The sequence below is a fragment of the Salpingoeca rosetta genome (assembly GCF_000188695.1).
Source record: "Salpingoeca rosetta unplaced genomic scaffold supercont1.42, whole genome shotgun sequence".
Lineage (NCBI taxonomy): Eukaryota > Choanoflagellata > Craspedida > Salpingoecidae > Salpingoeca > Salpingoeca rosetta.
This window is the reverse complement of record NW_004754892.1, coordinates 66,384-93,231: the sequence shown is the minus strand read 5'-3', so window position 1 is coordinate 93,231 and position 26,848 is coordinate 66,384. Positions and strand designations below refer to the sequence as shown.

The window sequence follows — 26,848 nt, the reverse complement described above, 5'->3', positions numbered from 1 at the left end:
GAAAGAGAAGAAATCCAAATTCAAATGTATAAAATACAATACAAACACAAAAAAAAATAAAAAAAATAAACAAACCCCCTATACACGGACTCCGGACGCAAACACACATGAACAAAAAGGAAACATGGGACCTGCAAACCGTCTGTTGTGTCCCACACACACACACACACACACACAATCACACACCCACACACCCACACACACACACAACCAAATTGACTCACCCGTCCTCAACTGTTCACTTCATTCTTATCGTTAGCTTCAAACTTTGCGGTTGTGCCACTGAGATCGGTGAACACGGCAAGGAGCCCGGCAAGCGTGGTGTGCTCGTGGCCAGAGCCGGGCACGCAACTGCACATTGTCTCCGAGCAAGGCGTGGGCACAGGTTCCGTGAACGTGTACGACGCCACGACGCTTGAGCTGGTGCAGACGCTTGTCGTCTCCGACAAGCCCGCTGGTTTGTGTCGCGCGCGCGTGGGTGGCGTTGAGCATCTCGCTATCGCCAACACGCGAACAGGCAACGACTTTGCGACCAAATCGAACGTGTACGCGTGGGACACGACTACGCAGCAGTTTGTGCTGTTGCAGCGCGTGTCCACGGTGGGCGCATCCGCATGTGCGTTTGCGCAGCGGGGCGATGCGACGACGCTCATATTCTCCAACTCGCAGGACAACAGCGGCAACACCAACTTGGCCTCGCCCGTGCTCCGCTTCAACGCCACGCTCGGTGCATACGTGCAGGTGCAGGAGTTGGCGACGCAGGGCGCGACAGACGTCACCGCCGTCCACGTCCCCGCCAACAGCGCTGTCGATGACCAGGATCACGTCCTGGTTGTGCTCGCAAACAAGTACGACTCGCAGCAGGCGTCGTTCGACACGCCAAGCAGCGTGTGGCGCATGCAGGCTGACGGCACCTTTGCGCCCATGCTCACGCTCGCCACCTCTGGTGCAGAGTCTGTGTCTGCTGTCTGCCAGCCGTCATCCAGCATTGCCGGTGACTGCGACCTGACAGTTGCGCTTGTTGCCGATCAAGGCAGCACCGTGGCCATCTTCCGTCTTCTCAACGCCCACACCGCCATCACGGCTGCAGCCACGACGGCCACTGCCGCACCCATGCATGTGGGCCACACCCAATCCATTGCTCTCGACACGGAAAACAAAGTGGCTGTGCACGCCCTCCTCTTCACCGTGGGCTCACCAATGGCCCAACAACAGCAGCAACAACAGCAACAACAGCAACAGCAGCCTCTTGGGCTGTTTGTGTCTGTGGAGCGGCTGGCTGCAATCGAGTACCAGTTTGACGCTGACGTGAATGCGTTTGTGGACGTGAGCGAGGTGTCTGCCATCACGCACGCGGTTGCAGCTGTGCAGTGCAGCCCGCAGCAGCTGGCAGTGGTGACGGCCGGCTCCGTCTCCCTCTCCTCGGACGGCACGCTTGAGGACGTGGCGCTCACCCCCATTGCTGAGACTAGCACCGACCTCTACTTTGGCGATCGGGGCGACATCCTCCCTGCCGTTGCAACAGCAACAGCAGCTGTGCTGGAGGTGCACCTGACACCGTCGTCGTCGTCGTCGTCGTCGTCGTTTGCCGTGAGCATCACGGCTGTTGCCGATGCCGTGGTTGAGGGCGACGAGACAGCAACGCTGCAGCTGCTGGATGCAAACGCAACTGTGCTGCGCACCTGGTCCCTCACCGTGCTCGACAATACCAAGGACATGCTCTTGGACATGCGCGTCAACGCGACCGTGGAAGAGAACGCCAGTGCAGGCACGCTTGTGTTGCCCGCAAGCAACGTGCGCCTGGACACAAGCGGTGTCAGCGGGGGCAATGCGGCCGTGGCCTTTACCATCCAAGGCGTGTCCTCAGCCCTCTTCAGCGTCAATGCTGACACGGGCGCCATCTCCACGGCCACGCCCCTCGACAGGGAGACGCAGAGCACGTATGTCGCCACGCTCATTGCCACGGACACAGCCACGGGCCAGACTGACCGCATGCAAGTGGTCATCAGCGTGCTCGATGTCAACGACAACACGCCGCAGTTTGAGTCCAGCATGTACATTGTCGAGGTGGACGAAGGGCAGCCCGTGGGCGCACACGTGCTGACGGTGCAAGCTGTGGACGATGACGCGAACAGCAACGGCGTGATCGACTACTCCATCGTGGGTGACGCCGCCGCACTGCAGACCTTCGCCATTGACGCGTCCACGGGCGCCATCACAGCCATGCGCACGTTTGATGCGGAGGACACGGCATCGCAGCAGCTGTTTAACTTTGACGTCTTTGCCCGCGACCGCGCCGGTGCCAACAGCCGCACCTCGTCCACGAAGGTGTTTGTTGTCGTGCGCGACACGAACGACAACGCCCCCGTCTTCCGCGAGGGCACCGCGTTGTCGCTCGCCGTGGCCGAGGACGTGGCCGTGCCCACCCTGCTCACCACCGTCAGCGCTGCCGACGCCGACAACACGTCGCCCAGCAACCTGGTGCAGTACTCGCTCGTCTCTGCAGACAGCACACCAAGCGCGGACGCGGCGTTTGACGTGGACGCGACGACGGGCGCGGTGACAGTGACGTCGCCACTCGACCGCGAGGCAACCGCTGCTTACACGCTCATCGTGCTGGCAAGTGACCTGGGCACACCTGCGCAGACGGCATCGCTCAACATCACGGTGACAGTTGGTGACGTGGACGACAACGCGGCTGTTGCTGCAATGGACCGCGTTGCCCTGACCGTCTCCGAGGCAGACGCACCCGGCACCGTGCTCACCACCATCGCCACCACGGACGCCGACACCACCACGACCGCGCCACGCTTCTACCTGGCGAACGGCGATGCCACCACAACGGCAGAATCGCTGCTGGCGGTTGACCGTGCGACGGGCGTCGTGTCGCTCGTGCAGAGCATTGACCGCGAGGCCGTGACGTCGCTGCAGGTGACGATCGTTGTTGAGGATCCGTTCCACGGCGTCAACACCACCACGCTGCTCACCATCACAATCGCCGACGTGAACGACGTGGTGCCCACCGTCACTGCACCGCGCGCCGCTGTGAACGTGAGCGAGGACACGCCGGTTGGCACGCTGGTGACGCGCGTGGTTGCCGTCGATACAGATACGCCGCCCAACGCCAACCTCTCCTTTGCGCTCCTGTCGGACTTTAGCGACAGCGATGCGTTTGCCGTGGACGCGCGCACAGGCGAGGTGACGCTGGTGGCACCGCTCAACTACGAGGCGAAGCAGACACACTCCCTTCGCGTGCAAGTGCGCGATCGCCCTGCTTCCACCAGTACCAGCACCAATGACGTGAACACGGTGCAGCACACGGTGACGATTGCAGTAGTTGACGTCAACGACGAGCCACCGCGCGTGCTCCAGTCATCCCTGGCGGCGACGGTGCAGGAGGAGCTGCCTGCCAGCACTGTCGTGGTTGCCTCGCTTGGCTTCTCCGATGCCGACACAACGCCCGCCTTCTCCACCCTCACATACACCGTGAGCGAGCCGACAATGTTTGCGGTGGTGCAGGACGGTGACACGGGCGACGCTTCCCTTGTGCTTGCACGTCCGCTCGACAGGGAGACGGATGGCGATGCCGTGACTGTGACGGTGACGGCATCAGACGGGCTTGCCGCTGCTGATGTCACGGTCGCCGTCACCATTGCGGACATCAACGACAATGCCCCCGTGTTTACGGGACCGCCACCGGCGCGCCTGGACGTGGCTGAGCACACCGCTGTCGGCACGGTCGTGCAAGAGCTTGTGGCGACGGACGCCGACCAGGCCAACACGCCGGCCTCTGCTGTCCGCTACAACATCACTGGCGGAGCGTTTGCGCGCTTCTTCACCCTGTCGCCAACGACGGGGGCGCTTGCCGTTGCTGCTGACATTGACCGCGAGGCCCTGGCTGCACAGGCCATCACGGGCGACGTCGTGGTGACCGCATACAACCCGGGAAGTGACCTGGCATCCACACACACCATGCAGGTGACCATCGCCGACATCAACGACAACACGCCCGTGTTTGAGTTTGCGCAGTACAACGCCACGATTGCGGAGGGCGAGCAGGGCGTGGTGGTGGCCACCGTCACCGCCACGGACGCGGACGCCGGCGACAATGCGCGAGTGCAGTATGAGCTTGATGTGGCCTCGCGCGCGCTCTTTGCGATTGATGCGGCCACGGGTGTGATCACCACCCGCACCAGCAGCATCGACTTGGAGACGGACGCGCAGGCGACATACATGCTGTCAGTGACTGCGCGGGACGGCGGTGCCAGCAGCCGATCCTCCACCGCACATGTGCGCGTGTTTGTCACGGACGCCAACGACGTTGCCCCGCGCTTTGAGCAGAGCACGTACACGGTGACCATCTCGGACGTGCAGGAGGGCCCAGTCGCCCTGGCCCGTGTCAGTGTTGTTGACGGCGATGTGTCGCTTGTCAACCGCATCACATCCGTTGCCATCACAGCCCCATCGCCACCATCGCCATCATCGACGGTGGAGAGCGCCCTTGCCGGCGCGTTTGCAGTCAACACGACGACGACCGCAACAGAGAACGTGTTTGACGTGGTGTTTGTTGGTCCGCTGCCGGAGGCCGTGCGCGGGGCCATGACGGTTCGCCTGTCGCTTGTTGCCGCCAACACAGCTGCACCCGAGCTGACCGGCAGCGCCGTGCTGGACGTGGTCGTGGTCGCCACCAACAAGTTTGTGCCCGTGTTTGTGTCCGGTGATGACGGACCGGCAGAGGCGGGCCCCATATCCGCCACCACGCAGCATGTGCTTGAGGACGCGGCGCTGGGATCCGTTGTCGGTACCGTGTATGCGGTGGACGGCGACGTCGGCAGCGAGGGTGAGATTGCGTTTGCGTTCGCCACGGGCAACGATGCCGGCGCGTTTGCACTTACCCCTGCTCGTGTGGTGGTTGTTGCCGTACCTGGCATTGCCGAGCCCGTCACGGTGTATGCAAGCAACATCACGGTCGCGCCCCGCGGCCCAGGGCTGGACCACGAGGCTGTTGCTGTGCACAACCTGATGGTGACGGCGACAGACCAGGGCGTGCGCCAGGCCACGGCGACGCTCAACGTCACGGTTGAGGTTGGCGACGTCGACGACAACGCACCCCGCTTTCAGCAGGGCGTGTACGCGCACACCGTGGCTGAGGATGCTGTCGTGGGCACGGTGCTGGTGACCGTCGCAGCAAGCGACCCGGACACGGGTATCAACGACCCACTCACGTATGACCTCTACATTACAGGCTCTCACAACCCGTTTGCCATCAACGCCACCACGGGCGAGGTGACGCTCGCGGCACCACTGGACTTTGAGCAGACGCCATCATACTCGTTCCGCGTGCTTGCCTTCAGCGGCAACTCGCCCCTCATTTCCTCCGCGCGGGTGGACGTCACAGTCACCGATGTCAACGACAACACGCCGGTCATCACCAACATGCCGCCCGGTGCGCGCCTGGAGGTGTCGGAGGGCGTTGTTCCCGTGCAGCAGCTGTACAACTTTGCAGCCACAGATGCAGACAGCGGCGACAACGCTGCGCTCACCTTTACGCTCGTATCGGTAGCCGCAAAGCCGCGCACCAATACAGCGGCATCCAACAGCAGCGTTAGCATGGGAGGTGATGGCGGCGAGACGTGGACGATGCTGGCGCCCGATGGCAGTGGTGCAAACCCGTTCTTCCTTGAGCCGGCCTCGGGCGTGCTGGTGGTGCAGTCGGCGGTGGACAGCGAGACGTATGCCGAGTACCGCTTGCTGGTGCGCGTCAGCGATGCTGGGTCTCCGTCACCCCGCAGCGTCGACTTCAACATCACCGTCGCCATCCTGGACGAGAACGACAACGCGCCCGTGTTTGTTGACGCCGATGGCAGTGCCACTGATGGTGCTGTTGGCTACGTATTCAACGTGTCTGAGAATACGTCGGCACCAGCCGCCGCTGGTCGCGTGTATGCACCTGACGCCGATGCTGGCGACAACGGCGCCGTTGCCTTTGCCATCGACAACACAGCCGCCTTGCTGCCGTTTGTCATTGATGCGCAGACGGGCGTGATTTCCGTCAGCAGCGCCCTGGACCGCGAGGATGTGGGCGCATACACGTTTGTTGTCGTGGCCACGGACCAAGCTAGCAACGCAGATGACAGGCAGGTGGCGACCACAACCGTGGTGGTGAACGTGCTGGATGTCAACGACAATGACCCCGTGTTTGACACTGCCGCACCGCCGGCGCGCGTGTCTGTGAACGAGAACGGCAACACGCCCCGCACCGTGACAGCGTTCATTGCGCGAGACGCTGACGAGGCGACCACCCTCGCCTTTGCCATTGTTTCCGTGCAGCCGGCTGAGCTTGCGTCGTCGCTGTCGCTCAACGCGGCCACGGGCGAGCTGACCCTGCTTGCGCCCCTGGACTACGAGACCCACACGGAGGTCACCGTTGTCGTGTCTGTCAGCGATGGCGGCGCGAGCGGGACTGGCGTGGACGCAGCTGCAGCACGCATGGCGCAGCGCAGGCTGGTGCTGGACGTTGTCGACGAAAACGACAACGCACCTGTCGTGACGGTGGACGGTGGCAATGCCGTTGCGGACGGCACGGAGCTGTCGTTTACCGTGCAGGAGGAAGCAGGCGTGCGCACTGCTTTGACTGCCGTGAACGTGACAGACGCAGACAGCGCGCCCAACGCACAGCCGACGCTGAGGATCGACACAGCGTATGCACAGGCAAGCATGTTCTCGATTGTCGACGGCGTGCTGTACATTGCCAGCACGGACAGGGAACAGCGGGAGGTGTACGCGGCACGTGTGGTGGCGAGCGACGTCGGCACCACACCGCAGCAGCTGTCCACGTCCTTCACCGTTCGCGTGGTGAGCACGGACATCAACGACAACGCCCCGCGCTTTGCACAGCCGGCGTACGGCCCCATCAACCTGGTTGAGAACCGCCCTGCTGGCGAGCACGTGGTGACGGTGCAGGCGACCGATATCGACGCGGGCGACAACGCAGTGGTGGTGTATACGCTTGCAGACACATTTGATGGCCGGTTTGCCATCAACGGCACTAGTGGGGCCATCACCACGACCGCCAGCCTTGATCGCGAGGCGGCACCAAACGGGTATGTGCTGGCGGTGGTGGCTGCCAACCTGAACGACGCGACTGGCCCGTCCTCCGCTGTCAACGTCACTGTGCACATCACGGACATCAACGACAACCCGCCCGTGTTTGAGCAGCAGAGCTACGCTTTCACCGTGGCGGAGGCGGACGGTAGCACCGCTGGCGTGACCGGTGCAGCGAACAACAACGACAACGCCGTGCAGTTTGTGGGCACGGTGCGTGCCACCAGCGCGGATATTGGCGACAACGCCCGCATTGTGTATGCGCTTGCAGGCGGCGACACGGATGTCCTGCGCATCAACGCGACCACGGGTGCCATGTACACGCGCCGTGCACTTGACCGCGAGACACAGGACACGTACCAGGTGCAGGTGACGGCAGCAGACGTGAGCGCCACGCCGCTGGTGACCAGCGTCACCGTGACGCTGCATGTCCTGGACATCAACGACAACGCCCCCGTGTATGCGCATGGCGACTTTACATCTGTTATAGTGCTGGAGGACGCGGCGCCAGGCACGCCCATTGGCGTGCAGGTGGCAGCCCGTGACGCTGACCTGGGCGGCAACGGCACCGTGGCGTATGCTATTGTGGCCGGCAACACCAACAGCGACTTTGCCGTGGACCCTACCACGGGTGTCGTGTCTGTTGCGCGGCGCCTGGACTTTGAGAGCGTTGTTTCCTACACGCTTACGATGCGCGCGTCGGACCAAGGCACACCGCAGCCCAAGACTGCGGACGTGCTGGTGGTCGTATCGCTGGTGGACGCCAACGACGAGGCGCCCGTCTTCAACGCCGATGTCGGCGCGCAGGTGGTCGCGGAGAATTTGCCTGCAGGCAAGGTTGCGGCCGCGCCGTTTGCCACCGATGCGGACATCACGGCCGGGTTCAACCGCGTGTCGTACTCTATTGTGGGCGGAAACGCCGCGGGCCTGTTTGCAATTGACGCGGCAACTGGTGTCGTGCGGACCACGGGCCCTCTGGATCGTGAAACCGATGCTGCATACAACCTGACGGTGCAGGCGGCAGACAACGGCGAGCCGCCCCTCACGGCCACGGTGGCTGTGCCCGTGGTGGTGGGCGATGTCAACGACAACGCGCCCGTGTTCACCAGCAACGCCTACTACGCGTGGTCTGTATCCGAGGATGCGGCACCCAACACGCTGCTGGGCACGGTTGCTGCGAGTGATGCCGACGCCGGCGCAAACGCCCGCGTCACGTACTCGCTCATCAATGCCACCGCGCCCCTGTTTTCCGTGGATGCGACCACGGGCGAAGTGCGGCTGACGGGCGGACAGCTTGATCGCGAGACCGCGGAGACACACACGCTCGTGGTGCGCGCGCGTGACAGCGGCGCACCCGTGCAGCTGTCCACGGACGCAACCATTGTGCTCACGGTGCTTGATGTCAACGACAACGCCCCCGTGTTTGTTGACCTGCCCATGCAAGTGTCGGTGTTTGAGAACGCCACCACAGCCGACGTTGTGTTGCGTGTCTCCAGCACGGACGAAGACGTGGGCACAAACGCACAGGTGGAGTACACGCTGCGAGCTGCCAATGAGGTCTCCGCGCCAGAGCCACTCGCCTTTACGATTGGCCGATTCACTGGCGAGGTGACGCCCGTGGGCGCGCTGGACTTTGAGATGCACCAGACACACACACTTGTTGTTGTTGCCAGCAACCCAGATGGCCGCGAGACGACGGCAGTGGTGACGGTGAATGTGGTTGACATCAACGACAACAACCCCGTGTTTGTGGACACGGATGTGCAGGCAACGCTTGTTGAGAACGCTGATGTCGGCACCGCTGTTGCCAGTGTGATGGCCACAGATGCAGACAGCGCAGCCAACACGCACGTGTCGTACGTGCTCGCAGACTCGGAAGTGAACGGCGTGAGTGTGAGCTCCGTGTTTGCCATCAACGCCAGCACGGGCGTCATCACGACGCTGACAGCTCTGGACTACGAGCAGGACGTGCGCACGTACGTGCTTGAGGTGACGGCAAGCGACGGGCACATGCCTGCACCCCGCATGACGCTGCTGCCCGCACGTGTCACAGTGACCCTGACCGACGCCAACGACAACGCTCCCGTGTTTGACAACCTGCCTATCTCTGGCACGTTCACCGCTGCGGTGAGCGAGGCGGCCACCACAGCAACGAGCGTGCTGAGCGTTGAGGTGAGCGATGCAGACAGCGGCAACAACGCGCGGGTTGCTCTGGCGCTTGCTGGCACGGATGCTTCTGTCTTTGCCGTTTCGCCAGCTGGCGTCATCACCACAACTGCGCCGCTTGATCGCGAGTCCAAGGCAGCGTACAGCTTTGAGGTTGTCGCCACAGACAACGTCGACGGTGCCATGCAGAACACGGTCACCGCGACGGTGCTGGTGACGGTACTGGACGTCAACGACAACGCGCCCATGCTCACAGCGGCGTCACAGGCGGCCACCAGCTTCCGCATTGCGGAGAGCGCAGCGGTGGGCAGCGAGGTGTTTACATATGTGGCGACAGACGCAGACGAGTACCACGCCAGCGACAGCACCACCAGCACCAGCACCAACACCAACACCAACACCAACACCAACGGCGCTGTACGCTACGCGATTGTGGGCGGCAACTTGGACGGTGCGTTTGCCATCAACGCCACGTCTGGTAGGCTGTCTGTGGCAAAGCCACTGGACTACGAGACGTTTGTCACATACACGCTGACCCTGGAGGTGGCGGATGCAACGACGCTCGCCCTGGCAGAGGGTACGCCCGCGTCACCGTCATTCCCGCCACCACAGCCCACAAACCGCGTGGCACTCACTGTGCGCATCACCGTTGATGATGTGAACGACAACGCGCCCGCGTTCTCGCAGACGGCATACGCTGCCTCTGTTCTGGAAAATGCGGCCGTCGACACGGCCGTTGTGCGCGTGGCGGCACAGGACGCAGACGAGGATGGCACGCAGGCTGTGCGCTTCTCGCTGGCCACACACGCAAGCGAGTTTGCGATTGACGCTGAGACGGGCCAGATCACCACGCGTGTGGTGCTGGACAGGGAGGCGGTGCCCGTGTACAGCGTTGTGGTCACCGCGACAGACAGCGCTGTGCGCAACCCGCTGTCCACCAACGTGACGGTGACAGTGGCCGTGGATGATAAGAACGACAACAACCCGCTTCTCATCGGCGCACCAAGCGCACTCACCATCTCCGAGGACACGCTGGTGGGCGCGCGCATTGCCGTTCTCAACGCCACGGACGCCGACGTTGGGCCAAACGGTGACGTGACGTTTGCCTTTGTGGGTGCCCAGCGGTTTCTCGCTGTTGATGCGCACACGGGCGTGATCACGCTTGCGACGGCATTTGACAGGGAGACGCAGGCTGAGCACACGTTCACGGTGCGTGCACAGGACGCGGGCCAGCCACCACGCTCCGACGTGGCCACGTTTACGGTCACCGTGGGCGATGTCAACGACAACTCGCCCGCCTTTGTGACGCAGGACGGTGCGCGCTTCACGGTGAGCGAGCTTGCAGGCACGGGCACGCGCGTTGGTGGCGTGACAGCCACGGACGCGGACGCTGGCGAAAACGCCGCCATCGCCTACAGCATCGTCGCAGGCAACGATGCTGGCTTCTTTGCCATTGACACCGAGAGCGGGGAAGTGACGATTGGCGGCGTGCTGCCGGCTGGAGCGTTTACGGGGCGGCCCAGTGCAGACCGCAGCGTCACGCTGACCATTGAGGCAAGCAACCCCGCAAGTGCGCCGGCCCCCAGCGGTGCTGTCCCCTCGTCCACCCTGGACATTGTGATCGTGGTGGAGGATGAGAACGACAACGCGCCCGTGTTTGTGGGTCTGGACTCCGCCTACGCTGTCGTGGAGAACAGCGCCGTCGGCACGCTCGTGTTCACGGCGCAAGTGACGGACGCTGACGAGGGCACCAACGCCGATGTGACGTACGCGCTGGTGGCGGTCAGTGGTGCTGACAGCACGGCCGACACGAGCGGCGTGTTTGCAATCGACAGCGCGAGCGGTGAGGTGCGCGTGCGGGGCGCGGTTGACCGCGAGGCGCAGGCATTGTTCACACTCGTCGTCCGTGCAACCGATGGTGGCAGCCCTGCGCTGTTCACTGACGCCACGGTCACGGTCGCGGTCACAGATGAGAACGACAGCAGTCCGTCGTTTGTGCCATCCTCCCTCACAGCCACCGTCCCTGAGACGAGCGCCGCTGCAGCAGCAGCTGCAGGTGGTGATGGAGGCGCAATGTCCGGTGACGTGGTCGTCTTGCAGCTGCGCGTGACAGACGCGGACGAGAACGACTCGGCCACATTCAGCATCACGGGCAGCAGCACTGGTACGGCGGAAGCGTTTGTGCTGAACGCCACCACTGGTGTTCTGGGCCTGGCGCGTTGGCTGGACCGCGAGCAGCACGCCGTGCACCGCCTCACAGTGCGGGCTGTGGATGCTGGTGGCAACGTGGCCACCGCCACGGCCGTGGTGACGGTATCGGACGTGAACGACAACGCGCCCCGCTTTGCCAGCGGCGTTGAGCGCCGCATGGTTGCGGAGAACGTGGCCGGTGTCACGACGGTCGGCGTGTTCACGGCAACGGACGCGGACGAGGGCAGCAACGCCGCAGTCACGTATTCGCTGGTGAGCACCACGCACCCCGGCGGCAACAGCGCGGTGCGCGTGGACGCAGACACGGGTGTGGTGCAGCTGACGCAGGCGCTCAACTTTGAGGAGACGACGCAGATCAACGTGACGGTTGAGGCGCGCGATGGCGGCAGCCCGGCCACGCTCGCGGCCCAGCTCGTGGTGGTGGTCACGGTGCAGAACACCAACGACAACGACCCCGTCTTTGACGCAGACACGATTGAGGTGAGTGTGCGGGAGGGTGAGCCCATTGGCACGCGCGTGCATCGTATTGTTGCGCGCGACGCGGATGGCGACACGGTTGCGTACCGGATCCTCACCTCCGGCACCACCTTCACCATCGACCCAACAACCGGCTGGCTGAGCACCAACGCCGTGCTGGACAGGGAGGAGGAGGACGCGTATGCGCTCACGGTGTCTGCATCGGACCCTGGTGGGCGGCGTGCTGTGGCCACGGTGCTGGTGCGCGTGGTGGACGTGAACGACAACGCGCCCGTCTTTGAGCGCGAGAGGTACGAAGCAACCATCATCGAGAACTTCAACTTTGGCTCGACGGTGCTGACGGCGCGTGCGAGCGACCGTGACCTCGGCGCCAACGGCACCGCCGGCATTGTGTACAGCATTCGCGACGGCGCCGGCAGTAGCAACTTTGCCATTGACAGCGCCACGGGTGACGTGCGGCCAACGACGGCATTGGACCGCGAGGTGCTGCCCGTCATCACGCTGACGATTGTGGCGGAGGACGGTGGCGGCCTGCAGGGGACCACCACCGCCGTGATTACGTTGTTTGACCAGAACGACAACCAGCCCGAGTTTGCCAACGCCACCTACACGCTGACTGTGGCAGAGGGCATGCCTGCGTGGACGCGCGTCGGCGCTGTTGTGGCACAGGACCGAGACAGCGACGCCAACGCCATCATCGCATACAGCCTGTCTGGCAGTGGCGACGAGGCGCTGTTCTGGGTCAACGGGAGCACCGGTGAGATCTTCGCCACCGCCGAGTTTGACAGGGAGACAAAGGACGCGTACACGTTCACCATCACCGCGCGCGACCCTGACGCAACGCGCTTCCTGTTTACAGACTCTGCGTCCGTGACTGTCTTGATTGATGACGTCAACGACAACACGCCGCAGGTGCAGGCGGAGTACAGTGCGGATGTGCGTGAGGACGCTGCGCTGGGCACGCTCCTGGTGACGGTTGCGGCAACAGACGGCGACATCGATGACAACGCCCGCATCACCTACACCATCGCCACAGCCAGTGGCAGTCTGCAGGTACCGTTTGCTGTGGATGCGGTGAGCGGCGAGGTGACGGTCGCTGGTGCACTTGATCGCGAACAGCAGGAGCTGTACGTGTTTGATGTAGTGGCCACAGACAACGCCGCCAGTGTCGACCAGCGGCGCTCAGCCCGCACCACCATCAGCATTGCCTTGCTGGATGTCAACGACAACGCGCCCGTGTTTTCGCATGGCGAGTTTGTTGTGTTCAACGTGTCCGAGGCCGCCGCTGGTGGCGACGTCGTGGGCCGCGTGATTGCCACAGACGCAGATGCTGAAGAGAACAGCGTCGTCACCTACGCTGCTGTCGCTGGTGACGGCAACTCACTCGACCTGTTCGCGTGCGGGAGCGACGGTGTGATTCGACTGGCCGCCGGTGCGACGCTGGACCGCGAAGAGCAGAACGAGTATGTCCTACTGGTGGCCGCAAGCGATATCGGCGGTCTCAACGACACGCAGGCCGTCGTGCTGCTGGTGACGGATGTCAACGACAACGCCCCCACGTTTGACGCACCAGCGTACAGCATTGCTGTGACGGAGGAGGAGGAGTATGCCGCCACGTCCGCCGGGGGCGAGGTGGTGCTGCTGCAGGTCACTGTGAACGACGCGGACCTTGGCACCAACGCGGCGGTGACGTTCAGCGTTGAAGGCGTGGGGGCAGAGCACTTCACCTTTGAGGTGGTGGACGTGAGCCCCGACAGGAGTGACAGCACAACGACCACGGCGCGGCTGAGCATCAGCACGGCGCTTGATCGCGAGACCCTCGGCTCCAACTTTACACTGACGCTGGTGGCGACAGACAGCAGTAGTGATGGTGGAAGTGGTGGTAGCAATGATGTGACGTTGCCATCCACGCCCTCATTCCCTGCACTACGCGGCACAGCCCGCCTGCACGTGATGCTTGCAGACATCAACGACAATGCACCCTCGTTCACGGCCCCAGAGCCGTTTGTTGCGCACGTGCGCGAGGATGCGCAGGCTGGGGCGCTGGTGACGACGATTGTCACCCACGACCCCGACGAAGGGCTCAACGGTGTTGTGCGCCTGTTCCAGACCACGGCCACGTCCGTCTTTTTTGTGAACACGTTCACGGGCGAGGTGCGCCTGCTGGTGTCTGACCTTGATCGGGAAACAACGGACACCTACGAGGTGACGGTGGTGGCGGAGGACCGGGCCGCCGATCCCGACGCGCGCCAGGCCACAACCGCCACCCTTGTCGTGCATGTGACCGATGTCAATGACCACGCCCCCGTGTTTGAGAAGAGCGTGTACACGCAAGACGTGCGCGAAGACATTGCTGCCGACACGCCCGTGGTTGTAGTGGCTGCGAGCGACGACGACGCCGGCCTCAACGCGCAGCTGACGTACACGCTGGACGAGGACGAGGGCGGCCTGTTTGTGATTGACGGCAGCAGCGGCGAGGTGTTTGCATCGCGGCCGCTGGACCGTGAGACCCGTGAGTCGTACGTGCTTGTGGTGCGCGCAACGGACAACGGCAGTGAGCAGCGGCTGAGCGCCACCGCCCGTGTTGAGCTCACGCTGCTTGACGTGAACGATCACGCCCCCATCTTCACCAACACGCCGTCGCAGCAGCAAGGCCCCATTCGCGCAACCCTGCCGGAGGATGCCGTCAGTGGCGTGCACGTGGTGACGCTGACGGCCACGGACGGCGACGCCACCGCACCCAACAACGACGTGCGGTTTGGGCTGGCTGCCAACGAGACGTGGTCGCACGCATTTGAGGTGGATGCTGTGACGGGCGCTGTCCGCGTGGCGACTGGAGATGCTGGCGGCGACGTGCAGTGGTTTGATCACGAAACCGCAGCAGAGGTCGCCGTCACCGTGCTTGTGTATGACATGGCAGCCGACGTTGCCGACCGACTCACCACGACGGCTCAGCTGGTGGTGGCCATCACAGATGTCAACGACAACGTGCCTCAGTTCACGCCACGCGAGTACGTGGTGACGGTTGTGGAGACGCAGAGCACGACTGAGCCCATTGTTGCGCTCGTGGTGGAGGACGCCGATCAGGGTGTCAACGCACAGGTTGAGTTTGAGATTGCCGGTGGTAACATGAACAGCGCCGTTCGCATCGACGCCTCCGGCACGCTGTACCCGAACAACCTCGACTTTGAAACGGCACCCATTCTCAACATCATCGTGCTTGCAAGCAACCCGGCTGGCGCGCTCGGCGCTCAGCCAAGTGCCGTGGCCACGGTTCTGATAACGCTCACAGACGACAACGACGAGCATCCGGCGTTTGTGGGCGCACCGTACGCGTTTGAGGTGAGTGAGGGCGCAGAAGTGGACACGCGCATTGGCAGCGTGCTCGCACAGGACCCAGACACGGGCGCCGGCGGCCAAGTGGAGTACCTCTTGGTTGGCGGTAATGCTGCCGGGAAATTCAAACTCGAGGGCGGCACCCTCTTCACCGCGGGCCGGCTTGACCGGGAGGTCGTGGACACATATGCGCTTGTTGTTCGCGCACGCGATCTTGGCACAGAGCAGCAGCTCTTCACAGACGTCACCATCACTGTGACGGTGACGGACGAGAACGACAACGCACCTGTGTTTGACGAGGAAGCGTACACGGCCAGCGTGCTGGAAAGCGCTGCGCTCGGCGCACAGGTGGTGCGCGTGCGTGCGACAGACGCTGACCTGGCGGACAACGCCCGCATCACGTACACGCTGCTTGGTGCCGGCACCACCAACAGCACCGGCAGTGCGGTGGTGGGCGCGTTTGAGATTGACGCGAGCAGCGGGGTGATCTCTGTTGCGCGACCGCTGGATCGCGAGACGCAGGCCGCATACGAGCTGACGGTGGTGGCGGTGGACGGTGGTGTGGAGGAGCTCACACGCCTCGTTGGTGTCACCATCACCATTGGTGACGTCAACGACAACCCGCCCTATGTGACCAACGCCGTGCGCACCGCCTCCGTGAGCGAGGCGCTCGCCCCTGAGTCGCTCATCCTCACCGTCACGGCCGACGACGTGGACATTGTCGACACCGACGTTGTATTCTGGCTGCAAGACAGCAGCGATGACCTGTTTGCCATCGACAGGGACAGCGGACGCGTGACGCTGCAGGGAGCGCTGGACTACGAGTCGGCACGCAGCCATACGTTTGTGGTCCGCGTCGCCAACGCGGCAACAACCTCGCTCGACCAGTTCACGGAAGCATCCTTCACCGTCAATGTGCAGGACAGCAACGACAACGCCCCCGAGTTTGCTGCGGAGCTGCCCAGCGAGCTGGACGTACCGGAGAACGTGCTTGCAGGCAGCACGCTGATTGTGGTCACGGCCACAGACGCGGACGAGGGCAGAAACAGCGACGTGACGTATGCCCTGCGCTCCACCCACAACGATACGTTTGCACTGGATGCGCTGAGCGGGCGCCTGCGTGTGCTGAAACCGCTTGACCGCGAGACGCGCGACAGGTATGCGCTGACGATTGTGGCGACGGACCGTGGTGTGGAGCAGCAGCTGCAGACAACGTTTGACATGCTGGTGCGTGTACAGGACGTCAACGACAACGCGCCACAGTTTGATCAGGTGCTGTATGAGGGCCACGTAAGCGAGGATGCGTCTACTGGCACGGTTGTCTTGCAGGTGGTAGCACGCGAGCGTGACATCGGCGCCACCGTCACCTACTCCATTGTCGCTGTGCTCGCAAGCAACGACAACGGCAATGGTGACAATTTGTCCACGACCGCAAGTGCTGGTGTGCCAACGAGCTCGTCCACTGCCGCCAGCGTCGCGGCCACAACCACGACAACAACAACAACAACAACAACAACAACAACAACAACAACAACAACAACAACAACAACAACCACCACAACCACAACCACCACAACCACAACGACAAGCACGGTGGATGCGACTGACAATGGCAACATGACAATCAGCTCAACAAGTGCCACGACTGCATCCAGCAACGCGACAACAATGCACGCAAACGCGACGATTACAGATGTTGTGACCTTCACAACAGCGAGCACAACTCAACCAGCCTCCACGACCACCTCGTCAGCCACCACCAAAACAACAACCACAACCATAACCACAACCACCGCCACGACGAGCACTACCAGCACAACGATGGTGCCGACTGTGTTGCCGTTTGAGATTGACGCTGTTACTGGCGAGATCAAGGTTAGCATTGCGCTGGATCGCGAGACGGTGCAGGCGTACCGGTTTGTTGTTGTGGCGACGGATGAGGACGGGCTCAACTCCACAGCCAGCGTGCATGTCATTGTTGACGACGTGAACGACAACGCGCCCGCGTTTGTGCAGGGCGGCTACAGCGCAACCGTTGCCGAGAACACGGCAGGCGTTGATCTCATCACGCTGGCGGCGACCGATGCGGACAGGCCCGCAACTCCAACGCAGCTCACGTTCAGCCTTGCACAAGGAGAGTGGAGCCAGCACTTTGTTGTGGACCCCGTGAGTGGCGTTGTCCAGCTGGTGCAGGCACTCGACCGCGAAGCGGTGGCCGTGGTGTATCTGCAGGCGGTTGTCTCGGACGGCGGGCTGCCGAGTGCACGGACGTCCACTGTCGCTGTGGTGGTCACGGTGACGGACGAGAACGACAACGCGCCCGTACTGGATGTGGCCTCCAACCCAACTGTTGTGCAGCTGCGGGAAGGTGCAGCCAACGGCACGGTTGTGGGCCGCATTGCTGCCACAGACGCCGACGAAACAAGCACGCTCGCCTTTGCCATTCTCAACGTGCAGACGGAACACGCGGGCAACGAGAACACGGCGGCCGCAGCCAATGCTGAGGAGCCGACGTTTGTGACCATGGACGCGATGAGCGGGATGGTGGCGCTGGCACGCGACCTGGACTACGAGGAAGCATCCGCCGTTGTCGTGCAGGCGGTGGCCACGGACGGCGCGTTCACGTCGGGGACATATGTGATCCGCATTGAGGTGGAGAACATCAACGACAGCCCGCCTGTGTTTGCGCAGCCGAGCGTGCAGGCATCGCTCCCCGAGAACAACGCGCCTGGTGCTGTCATTGCACGCCTTGCTGCGTCGGATCCTGACGGCGCTGACTTGGGTGCCCTGCGGTACTTTATCAGCTACTCCTCGCACCCTGGCCTGGTTGCCGTCAACGCCACAACAGGCGTGGTCATTGCGACGCAGACCATTGACAGGGAGGAGACGGGTGAGATTGTTGTTCGCGTCACCGCCGATGATGGCGGAAGTGATGGTGGCAACCGACGCCGTCGTGATGTCCTCAATTCCACTTCCACCACGACTGCGACTGCGACTGCAACCACCATCGTTGCAGGCAATGACACCGTTCAGCAACCAACAACAACAGCCACAACCACAGCAGCAACAACTGCTTCCGCAACAGCAACAACAGCCACAGCCACAGCAGCAACAACAACAACAACAACAACAACAACAACAACAACAACAACAACCCCTGTCGCCAATGACGTGTGCTCCAGGTTTGTCACGGCCAGCGAATGTGAGGCCGTGGCTGCGTGCGTGTTTGCTGGTGCGTCGTCTGTGTGCTTCAACGCCAGCGAGCCCGCCCCGTGTGAGCTGCTGTTTGAGAGCAACTGCACCGCATATGGATGTGAGACAGACCCTGCCCTCAGCAATCGATGCCGCCACATTGGCCAGCGGCTGCCCTGCAGGGAGTACCCGACAAACGATACGTGCCCCGATGATTGCGTGTTCATGGCAACGCCGCTTGCGGGCGGGCTGTGTCTGGAGCAGGGCGAGCCGGTGCCTTGCTTTGCGTTTGACGTGAACACGTGTCCATCTGACCGCTGCGCTCTGCAAGGTGGAGCCTGCGCCGTCAAGGCGGACACAACAGCAACGACCACCATTGCCCCAGGCAGCACCCCTGTCGTCGGCACCACCACCACCACCACCACAGCTACTGCTATTGCTACCGCCACGACGACAAGCAACAATAACATCTCCACCGCGGACAGCTCAACGCGCATGATGGTGAATGGAACAGCTGCATCTTCCACAACACCAACCACGACACCCGTAGTTGCGACCACGGCAACAACCGCAAGCACCGTGGCCACGCCAAGCACCACTGGCGTCACAACACCTGTGCAGACAACAACAGCAGCCACAACAACGGCGTCTGATGCCGGTGTGGCGTGCGCCGGCCTGTGCACGACAGTGACCCTGACCATCACGGTGGAGGACATCAACGACAACGCGCCCGTCATTGTGACACGCGACGTGCTGCTTGAGGTGCGGGAGGATGTGGCAGTTGGCAGCAACATCACACACGTGGTGGCCGTTGACGAGGATGATGGCGCCAACGCCGAGCTGTTCTTCCGCTTCACGGCTGCGCAGAGCGTGTTTGCGATTGAGCCGAGCACGGGCGCGATCACGCTCGCGGCTCCACTCGACTTTGAGACAACGACGCTGTACCAGCTGACAGTGGAGGTGGACAACACAAACACGTACGACGATCCAACACAGATGGACGCGACCACGGTCACCATTACCGTGCTGGACACCAACGACAACGCGCCCGTGTTCACGGAGGGCGGCAGCTACGCCATGAGCGTGGCGGAGAACGAGGGTGTTGGTGCCGTCGTCGGGCGCGTGCAGGTGACCGATGCCGACTCTGGCGTGAACGAGCTCGTATCATTTATGCTCGTGGGCGGGCGCGCTGATCTGTTCAGCGTCAACCCGGTGTCGGGCGTCGTCACGACGCTGCAGCCGCTGGATCGCGAGGTGCAAGCAGAGTACGCGCTGACGGTGCTGGCCTTGGATCAGGGCTCCCCACAGCTGTCCACCAATGCAACGGTGACCGTGACCGTTGGCAACGTTAACGACAACGCGCCGCAGTTTGACCAGGCCGTGTACCGCGTTGAGGTTGATGAGCGACGCGGCACAACGGGGGCGGTGGTGCCGCTGCGTGCAGTCAGGCTCACCGCCACGGACGGTGATGGCGACGCCATGGTGTTCTCGCTCGCCCCAACGCCGTTTGCGCAGTATGTGCAGGTGTTTACCAACGGCGACGTGTTTGTGACGCCTTCGTTTGACCACGAGCAGCTGACACAGTTCAACGTGACTGTGGAGGTGACTGATGTGGTCGCGGGCGGTGCCGGCAGCGGTGCGGGAGCACCCATGACCACCACCGCTGTTGTTGTCGTGGACATTCAGGACATCAACGACAGGGACCCCGTGTTCCTCGCGGACACATACGTGGCGACGGTGAGCGAGGCGGCAAGCGTGGGCACGCCCGTGGTGCGTGTGAGCGCGAGCGATGCAGATGCCTCCAACGTGGCCATCCGCTATGCGCTGGACGACGGCGGGCTGAGCCCCTTTGACATTGACGAGGCGTCGGGCCTGGTTGTCGTTGCGGGCAGCCTGGATCGCGAGTCTGCCGGGTCGTACCAGGTGACCGTCTCTGCACGGGATGACGGCGATCGCACGGGGTTTGCGTCTGTTGTCATCACCATTGCCGATGTGAATGACAACGCGCCGCTGCTGCCGCCGTCGCCGCTGGATGTTTCCGTCCGGGAGAACGCGGATGCCGGCACGCTGGTGACCACCATTGTTGCGACGGACAGCGACGCCGGCGCCAACGGCCAGGTGTCGTACTTCCTCGACTACGCGCGCAGCACGCTGACCCGGGCTGGCACGGGCGCAACGCAGGCTGGCTCTGAAGCCACGATTCCGTTTACCATTGGCGAGACCAGCGGGCGGCTGGCGGTGTCTGGCAATGTGGATCGCGAGGCGGTCACCGCGTACACGCTTGTGGTGTTTGCTGTGGACGGCGCGACGGGAACCGACCAAGCACGCAGCCAGGACTTGGTCGTGCGCGTGGCTGTTGGTGACGAGAACGACAACGCCCCCATGTTTGCGGCCAGCACCACCGCCGGCGCAAGCTTTGACGCCACAAGGGCCACCTACCAGGTGTCTGTGCAGGAGGACGTGTCGGTGGGAAGCGAGGTGCTGCTGCTGGCGGCGACAGACGCAGACGAGGGCGCCAACGCCGCGCTGACGTTTGCTCTGGTGAGCAGTGGCGGTGCCGGTGTTAGTGTCTCCAGCAGCGGCGCCATCACACTCACGTCCCCGCTGGACCGCGAGACAACGGCTCAATACGAGCTGGTCGTGGAGGTGCTTGACGGCGGCAGCCAGCCGCTGGGCGCGCGCGCAACCGTGCAGCTGACTGTTCTGGACGTGAATGATGTGACGCCCGCGTTTGTGCCTGCAAGCATTGCCGACCTCGTGCTGTCCGAGGACCAGGCGCCGGGCATGGTCGTACGCACGCTTGCTGCTGTGGACAATGACGAGGGCAACAACGGCGACCTTGTGTTTGCGCTCATCACGGGCGTGGACACGCTGTCCGCTGTGAGCGGCCCATTCAGCATTGACGCGTCGACGGGCGACGTGTATGTGAGTGCACTCGACTACGAGCAGATGAGCGCGATGCAGCTGCGCGTGTATGTGACAGACAAGGGCCAGCCGTCGCGGTCAGCCACCGCAAGCATCGCCGTCAGCATTGTGGATGTAAACGACAACGCGCCCGTTGTGTCCGCCGTGCAGGCGCGCGCCACGCTGGAGGTGTCGGAGGCCATTCCCGTGACGGGCGCCGGGCTCTTTGGTGTCGCGGTCACAGACGCCGACGGCACGCTGCTCAACTCGGACATTTCCATTTCGCTGCAGACAACGCTACTGACAGGTGGTGGTGATGCGGGGGATGGTGGTGATGATGATGCGGTTACAACGACGACGACGACGACGACGACGACGAGTGGGAATGTGAAGCTTACACTGGACAGCGGTTCCGTGGGCATTGTGGCGCAGGGCCGGGAGGCGATTGTGATTGCCGAGGACCTTCAGTATGACGCCACTAGCACCAGCACCTACACCGTGACGGTGAGCGCAAGCAACCCGCGCGCAGCTGCCAGCGACGTGGTGACAACCCAGGTGAACGTGCATGTGCTTCCGTTCCTGGACCAGACCACGCCCGCCGATGCCTCGGCCGTTGTCTTCAACATGGCCGTTCCAGACCCCTGCCTCGACTACCCAGGTGTGTGATGGGTGGGTGTGATGGGTATGTGTGTGCGTGTGTGTGTGTGGGCGTGTGGGCGTGTGTGTGAGTGTGTGTGATGGGTCTGTGTGTGTGTATGTGTGTGTGTGTGTGTGTCGGTGTGTGATGGGGTTCGTCAGAGCTTCACGATCGCAGGAACCCTTGCACAAGTGTAGACGTGCGTGCGTTTGGTTGTGCGTATTTGTGTCGATGTTTGACATGCTTGCTGGAGAAATATGCTGTCTTGACACTGCGCGTTGATCTCTTGCGTGACCACTGCAGATGCCGACTATTGCCGCAACCTCGGCCGCAGCGCCAGCAACAGGTACAGTACACAATACACACACATGCGTACACCGAATACAACGCACTCACAACACCAACACACACAAGCTACACAAACATCTACGTAATGCACGCGTTGCTCTCGCTGTTGGACTGACACACCTGTGTCACCACCATAACCACCACCACCACCGCCAACCAACCAACCAACCAAGTATGCCACACCACCTGACTGACCAACCCATCCCTCGTCGGTTTCTTCTTGTTTGGTTTTGATGCCAGGCTGCGGTACGAGGTGTGGACGCGACGCAACTTCAACTGCGAGCCTGCGCTGTGTAACGACCAGGAGGTGGTCGTGGCTACGGCATCGTCATCGGCAACAGCGTGCATGTGCCGCGTGTTTGGCAAGGGCGACGCAGGCTACTCCGCTGGCGTGAGCACATACACACTGGACGGCCTGCTGCCAGACACGACATACGAGTTCCAGCTGCGGGCATATGACAGCAGCGACGCCAAGGTTGGCACGTCTGCCTTCTACCCGCTGCGCACCACGCAGTTTGCGCCGACGGGCGTGGCGCTGGTGCGGCAGAACGACGGCCTGTACAACGTGTCGTGGCAGGCGCCGCGCCAGCCCAACGGTGCGCTGGTCGGCTACCGCGCGTGCTACTGCGACGCAAGCATCGCCCCGGCCACGTGCGCGTGCGGCATTGCGGGCGCCGTGCAGGTGCCACAGGGCATCACCACGCGCACGTGGGTTCTTGCACCGGACGACGGATCCGTGCTGCCGGCCAATGAGGAGTACACGTTTGTTGTCGAGGCCGTCACCACGCTGAGCGACGGCACGCCGACACAGGAACGGTCCAACACCGTGTCCACAACACTGGCGGTGAACGAGGACGACGTGAACAGCGGCGGCGGGGGCAGCGGCAGTGGCGGCAACACGTCAGCCAGCGGCAGTGCAAACGCGCTTGGCTCTGGCGTGATTGCCGGCATTGCGCTCGCCGGCGTGCTGCTGGTGTTGCTGGTGATTGTGATTGTTGTGCAGCTGCAGCGTCAGAACCAGCGGTCTGGCATGACCGACCTGGCGCGCTTGTACGGCAACGGCGGTGATGGCGGCAGCACAGGTGGTGGCAAGCGCCCACCGAGCATGTTTGTGGACAACGGCAACCTGTTTGAACTGCCGGTTGTTGGCGAGGAGGGCGTGATGTTGAACAGCAGCAGCAACAACAGTGGCGGTGCCGGCCACCCGTCTGGTCTGCTGATGGAGAGCACCTTTCAGGGGCACAGCGGCGCACCAGGCAATGGCATGTCCAGGGTGATGCTGGTTGGGGGCAGCGCTGGTGGCGCCATGAACGAGAGCGAGGACCACGGCTTCTGGGACTACTACGTCAAGGAGCGAGCAGACCAGTTCCTCGCCGGCGCACACGGGCACAACGCCTCTGCATCGGGCATGCAGGGCGGCAACGCCTCCAACACGACGATGGCGCCCTGGCCACAGCAGGGGCAGGAGCCAAGCATGCTGCACCACAAGCCGCTGGTGCTGGATGGAGATGACGGTGGCGGCCTCAACACGACCAGCACCAACACCGACGCCATGGTGGCGGATGCATCCCAGCAGCAACAACCTGATGCATATGGCAGCAGCAGCAGCAACAGCAGCGACAACGCGGCCACCAACGAGTACAGCAGCAGTGCGCGTGCGTCCCGCGGGTCGTTTGGCCTGCGCGCCCCGCGTGTGCTTGGCAACGGCCTTGGCGGCATACAGGTGGCGACACGCGCCATGCGTTCGGACAGCATCGCCGGCGTTGTCACGGGCAAACAGGTGATGGAGGCCGCGGAGCAGGATGGGGTGCGGGCGCAGGCTGGTGTACGCTTCCGCGGGACACAGGCGAGCGGTACGCGCATTGACGCACGCGATGTGGAGGTTCGCTTCCACGAGATGCGGCAGAAGGGCGCTGTGGACGTGGAGTTTGAACGCCTGCAGCAGGAGAGCGCCCACCACACGTTTGCCATGGAGGTTGGCACGCAGACGTACAACGTGCGCAAGAACAGGTACGGCAACGTGATACCGCTGGACGACACGCGCGTGCTGCTCAAGGCCACGGGCCAGCTCGGCTCCGACTACATCAACGCCAACTACATGCCGAGCATGAAGCGCGCGCCGGCGTTTGTGGTGTCGCAGGCGCCCGTCCCAGCCACGATTGCGGACTTTTGGCGCATGGTGTGGGAGCAGCGCGCAGGTGTGGTGGTGATGGTCACGCGCGAGGTGGAGAAGGGCAAGATCAAGTGCCACAAGTACTGGCCAGACGCGCCTGCCAACGGCAGCCCGGGTGGCACCGACAACGAGCACGGTGGCGATGGCGTCATCTACGCTGGGCGGTTTGAGGTGCGGCACGTGCAGCGGCAGGTGGACGCCGACGGCGGCTACGAGCTGCGCACATTCTCTGTCCGCGACCCGGAGGCTGGGGAGACGCGTGAGATTCGGCACTTTGCCGTGACGAGCTGGCCGGACCACGACGTCCCAGAGTCTGCTGCCGCCATCATCAAGTGCGTGCTTGACGTGCGACGCGCTGTGGAGACGCAGCGCACGGCTGGGCTGCACGGCCCCGCGGTCGTGCACTGCAGCGCGGGCGTTGGTCGCTCTGGCGTGTTTGTTGCGCTGCACAACTGCATGCAGCAGCTTGAGATGCAGGGGGCCGTGGACGTGTACGCGACGGTGCTGTACATGCGCACGTTCCGCGCTGGCAGCGTGCAGACGCTGTCGCAGTACCGCTTCATCTACGATGCCGTGCTCGCCTACTTCCGCAGCAACGCCCCGCAGCTCCTGCAGGTGGGCACAACCGCCCATGGTGGTGGTGGTGTCGGTGTTGATGGTGGTGGCGCTGGTGTTGATGGAGGCGGCCTTCACAACGTGTCTGCTTCGATGGCGCGCGGTCAGCCCGTGACACGTGCACCGACGGATGACGTGGCCGCTGATCCAGAATACCTCATCCATGCCCTGGCACAGATTTGAGTGCTTGAAGATTGGAGTTTGAATAGTGAGTGTGTGTATGTATGTATGTGTGAATGTGTGTGTGTGTATGTTTGTATGTGTGTATGTATGTGTATGTGCGTGTGCGTGTATGCATGCATGTGTGTGTGAGTGTGTGTGTGTGTGTGGCTTTTTTCTTTTGTGGTTGTGGTTATGGTGTGGTGGCGAGTACGTGGGTGGCTTGGATTGTGCGTTGTGCTTGAACCGTCGATTGAGCGATAGTCGGCCTGTACGTGTGCTTGCGAGTGAGAGAGCGTGGAGATTGGCGGAAGGACTGTCAGCTCGTTTTCGCGGGCGTGCATTAGAATTGGACGTGAAGAAGACTACTGGTGACAATAGCGTATCGATGATGAAGGGGTGGGTGCTTGTTGTCCAAACAACATCTCATTCACGCATCACGCACGTCGTTGACATTGCGTATTGGACGAATCACATCCATACAACACACCAGCATGCGTATTGGACGAATCACATCCACACAACACACCAGCACAACACACGAGCAGCTTTGTTTTGCGCTTGCACGCCCGTGCAACCTGACATGCGCGCATATGTTTAATGAAAGGTGGGAGGGAGGCTGAGACGCAAGGCTGATGGGAAGACACCACAACGGCCACGGCTGCCACAGGCAAACATGTCTCTGCCTCTTCACCAAACACAAACGTACACACACCGCTGATAACAGGCACAATATGCGAATGCAAGAAACCAAACAAGTAAAGGTCGGTTGCATGCAGGAACAGGTGATGTCAACACCAACCGCGTCACAAAACAAAAACCAGCAAGCGGCACACACACACACACACACACACACACACACACACACACACACACACACACACACACACACACAAATATCGAGAAGCGACAAGGGTTTTCTGGGCAACCGCACCAGGAATGAACATGAGTGAGAATGGAGAAGGAAGATCAAGAAGGGGGGGATGAGAGTGGGTCCATTGAACGTGGCAAGACAATGGATGATGGGTGGCAACAACCGCAGCAGCAACCTTGGAGGTGGGAAGTGATGCATGAACAATGCACGAACAAGTGAGTTGAGGACACGTGGAGGTGTGTCCACAAACGAACATGTCGCAGGCGCAGCAGTGAACTTGGAAGGGTGCTGGTCCTGGTACTTGGTTGTGGTGGTGTTGTTGCTGGCACTTGAGGTTCCCACAGCAACAAAGCTTAGGCGAAGAGGGCTGCCATGGCAACAGCCAGAACAGACACGACAGCAGCAGACACACCAGCACCTGCACGTTGATTTGGAGGGGGGGGGGTTGATGTCGTGAAAAGGGGTGGCGTTGGTGAGGACGACGAGTTGAAGCGGCAGGGAAGACATGACAGCATTGGGGGGGGGGTATGACAGGGCACAAGCGGCCGCAAGTGGATCAGGGGTGTCATGAGAGAGAGAGAGAGAGGTAGAAAGACTGTGTGTGTGTGTGTGTGTGTGTGTGTGTGTGTGTGTGTGTGTGTGTGTGTGTGTG

At 62.4% G+C, this 26,848-nt stretch overlaps 1 protein-coding gene across 1 annotated transcript in view; it reads left to right on the top strand.

Annotated features, from left to right (window-relative positions):
• PTSG_11235 (tyrosine phosphatase) overlaps positions 1-25,643 on the top strand; it is a 27,095-nt gene extending 1,452 nt beyond the window's left edge. Inside the window, exons 3-6 of the mRNA XM_004987677.1 lie at positions 260-16,705; positions 17,009-22,048; positions 22,331-22,373; positions 22,616-25,643. Coding sequence (XP_004987734.1) covers positions 260-16,705; positions 17,009-22,048; positions 22,331-22,373; positions 22,616-25,346 — 24,260 coding nt within the window. The 3' untranslated portion in view covers positions 25,347-25,643. The remainder of the gene's footprint in view (positions 1-259; positions 16,706-17,008; positions 22,049-22,330; positions 22,374-22,615) is intronic.
• Positions 25,644-26,848: the final 1,205 nt, after the last annotated feature.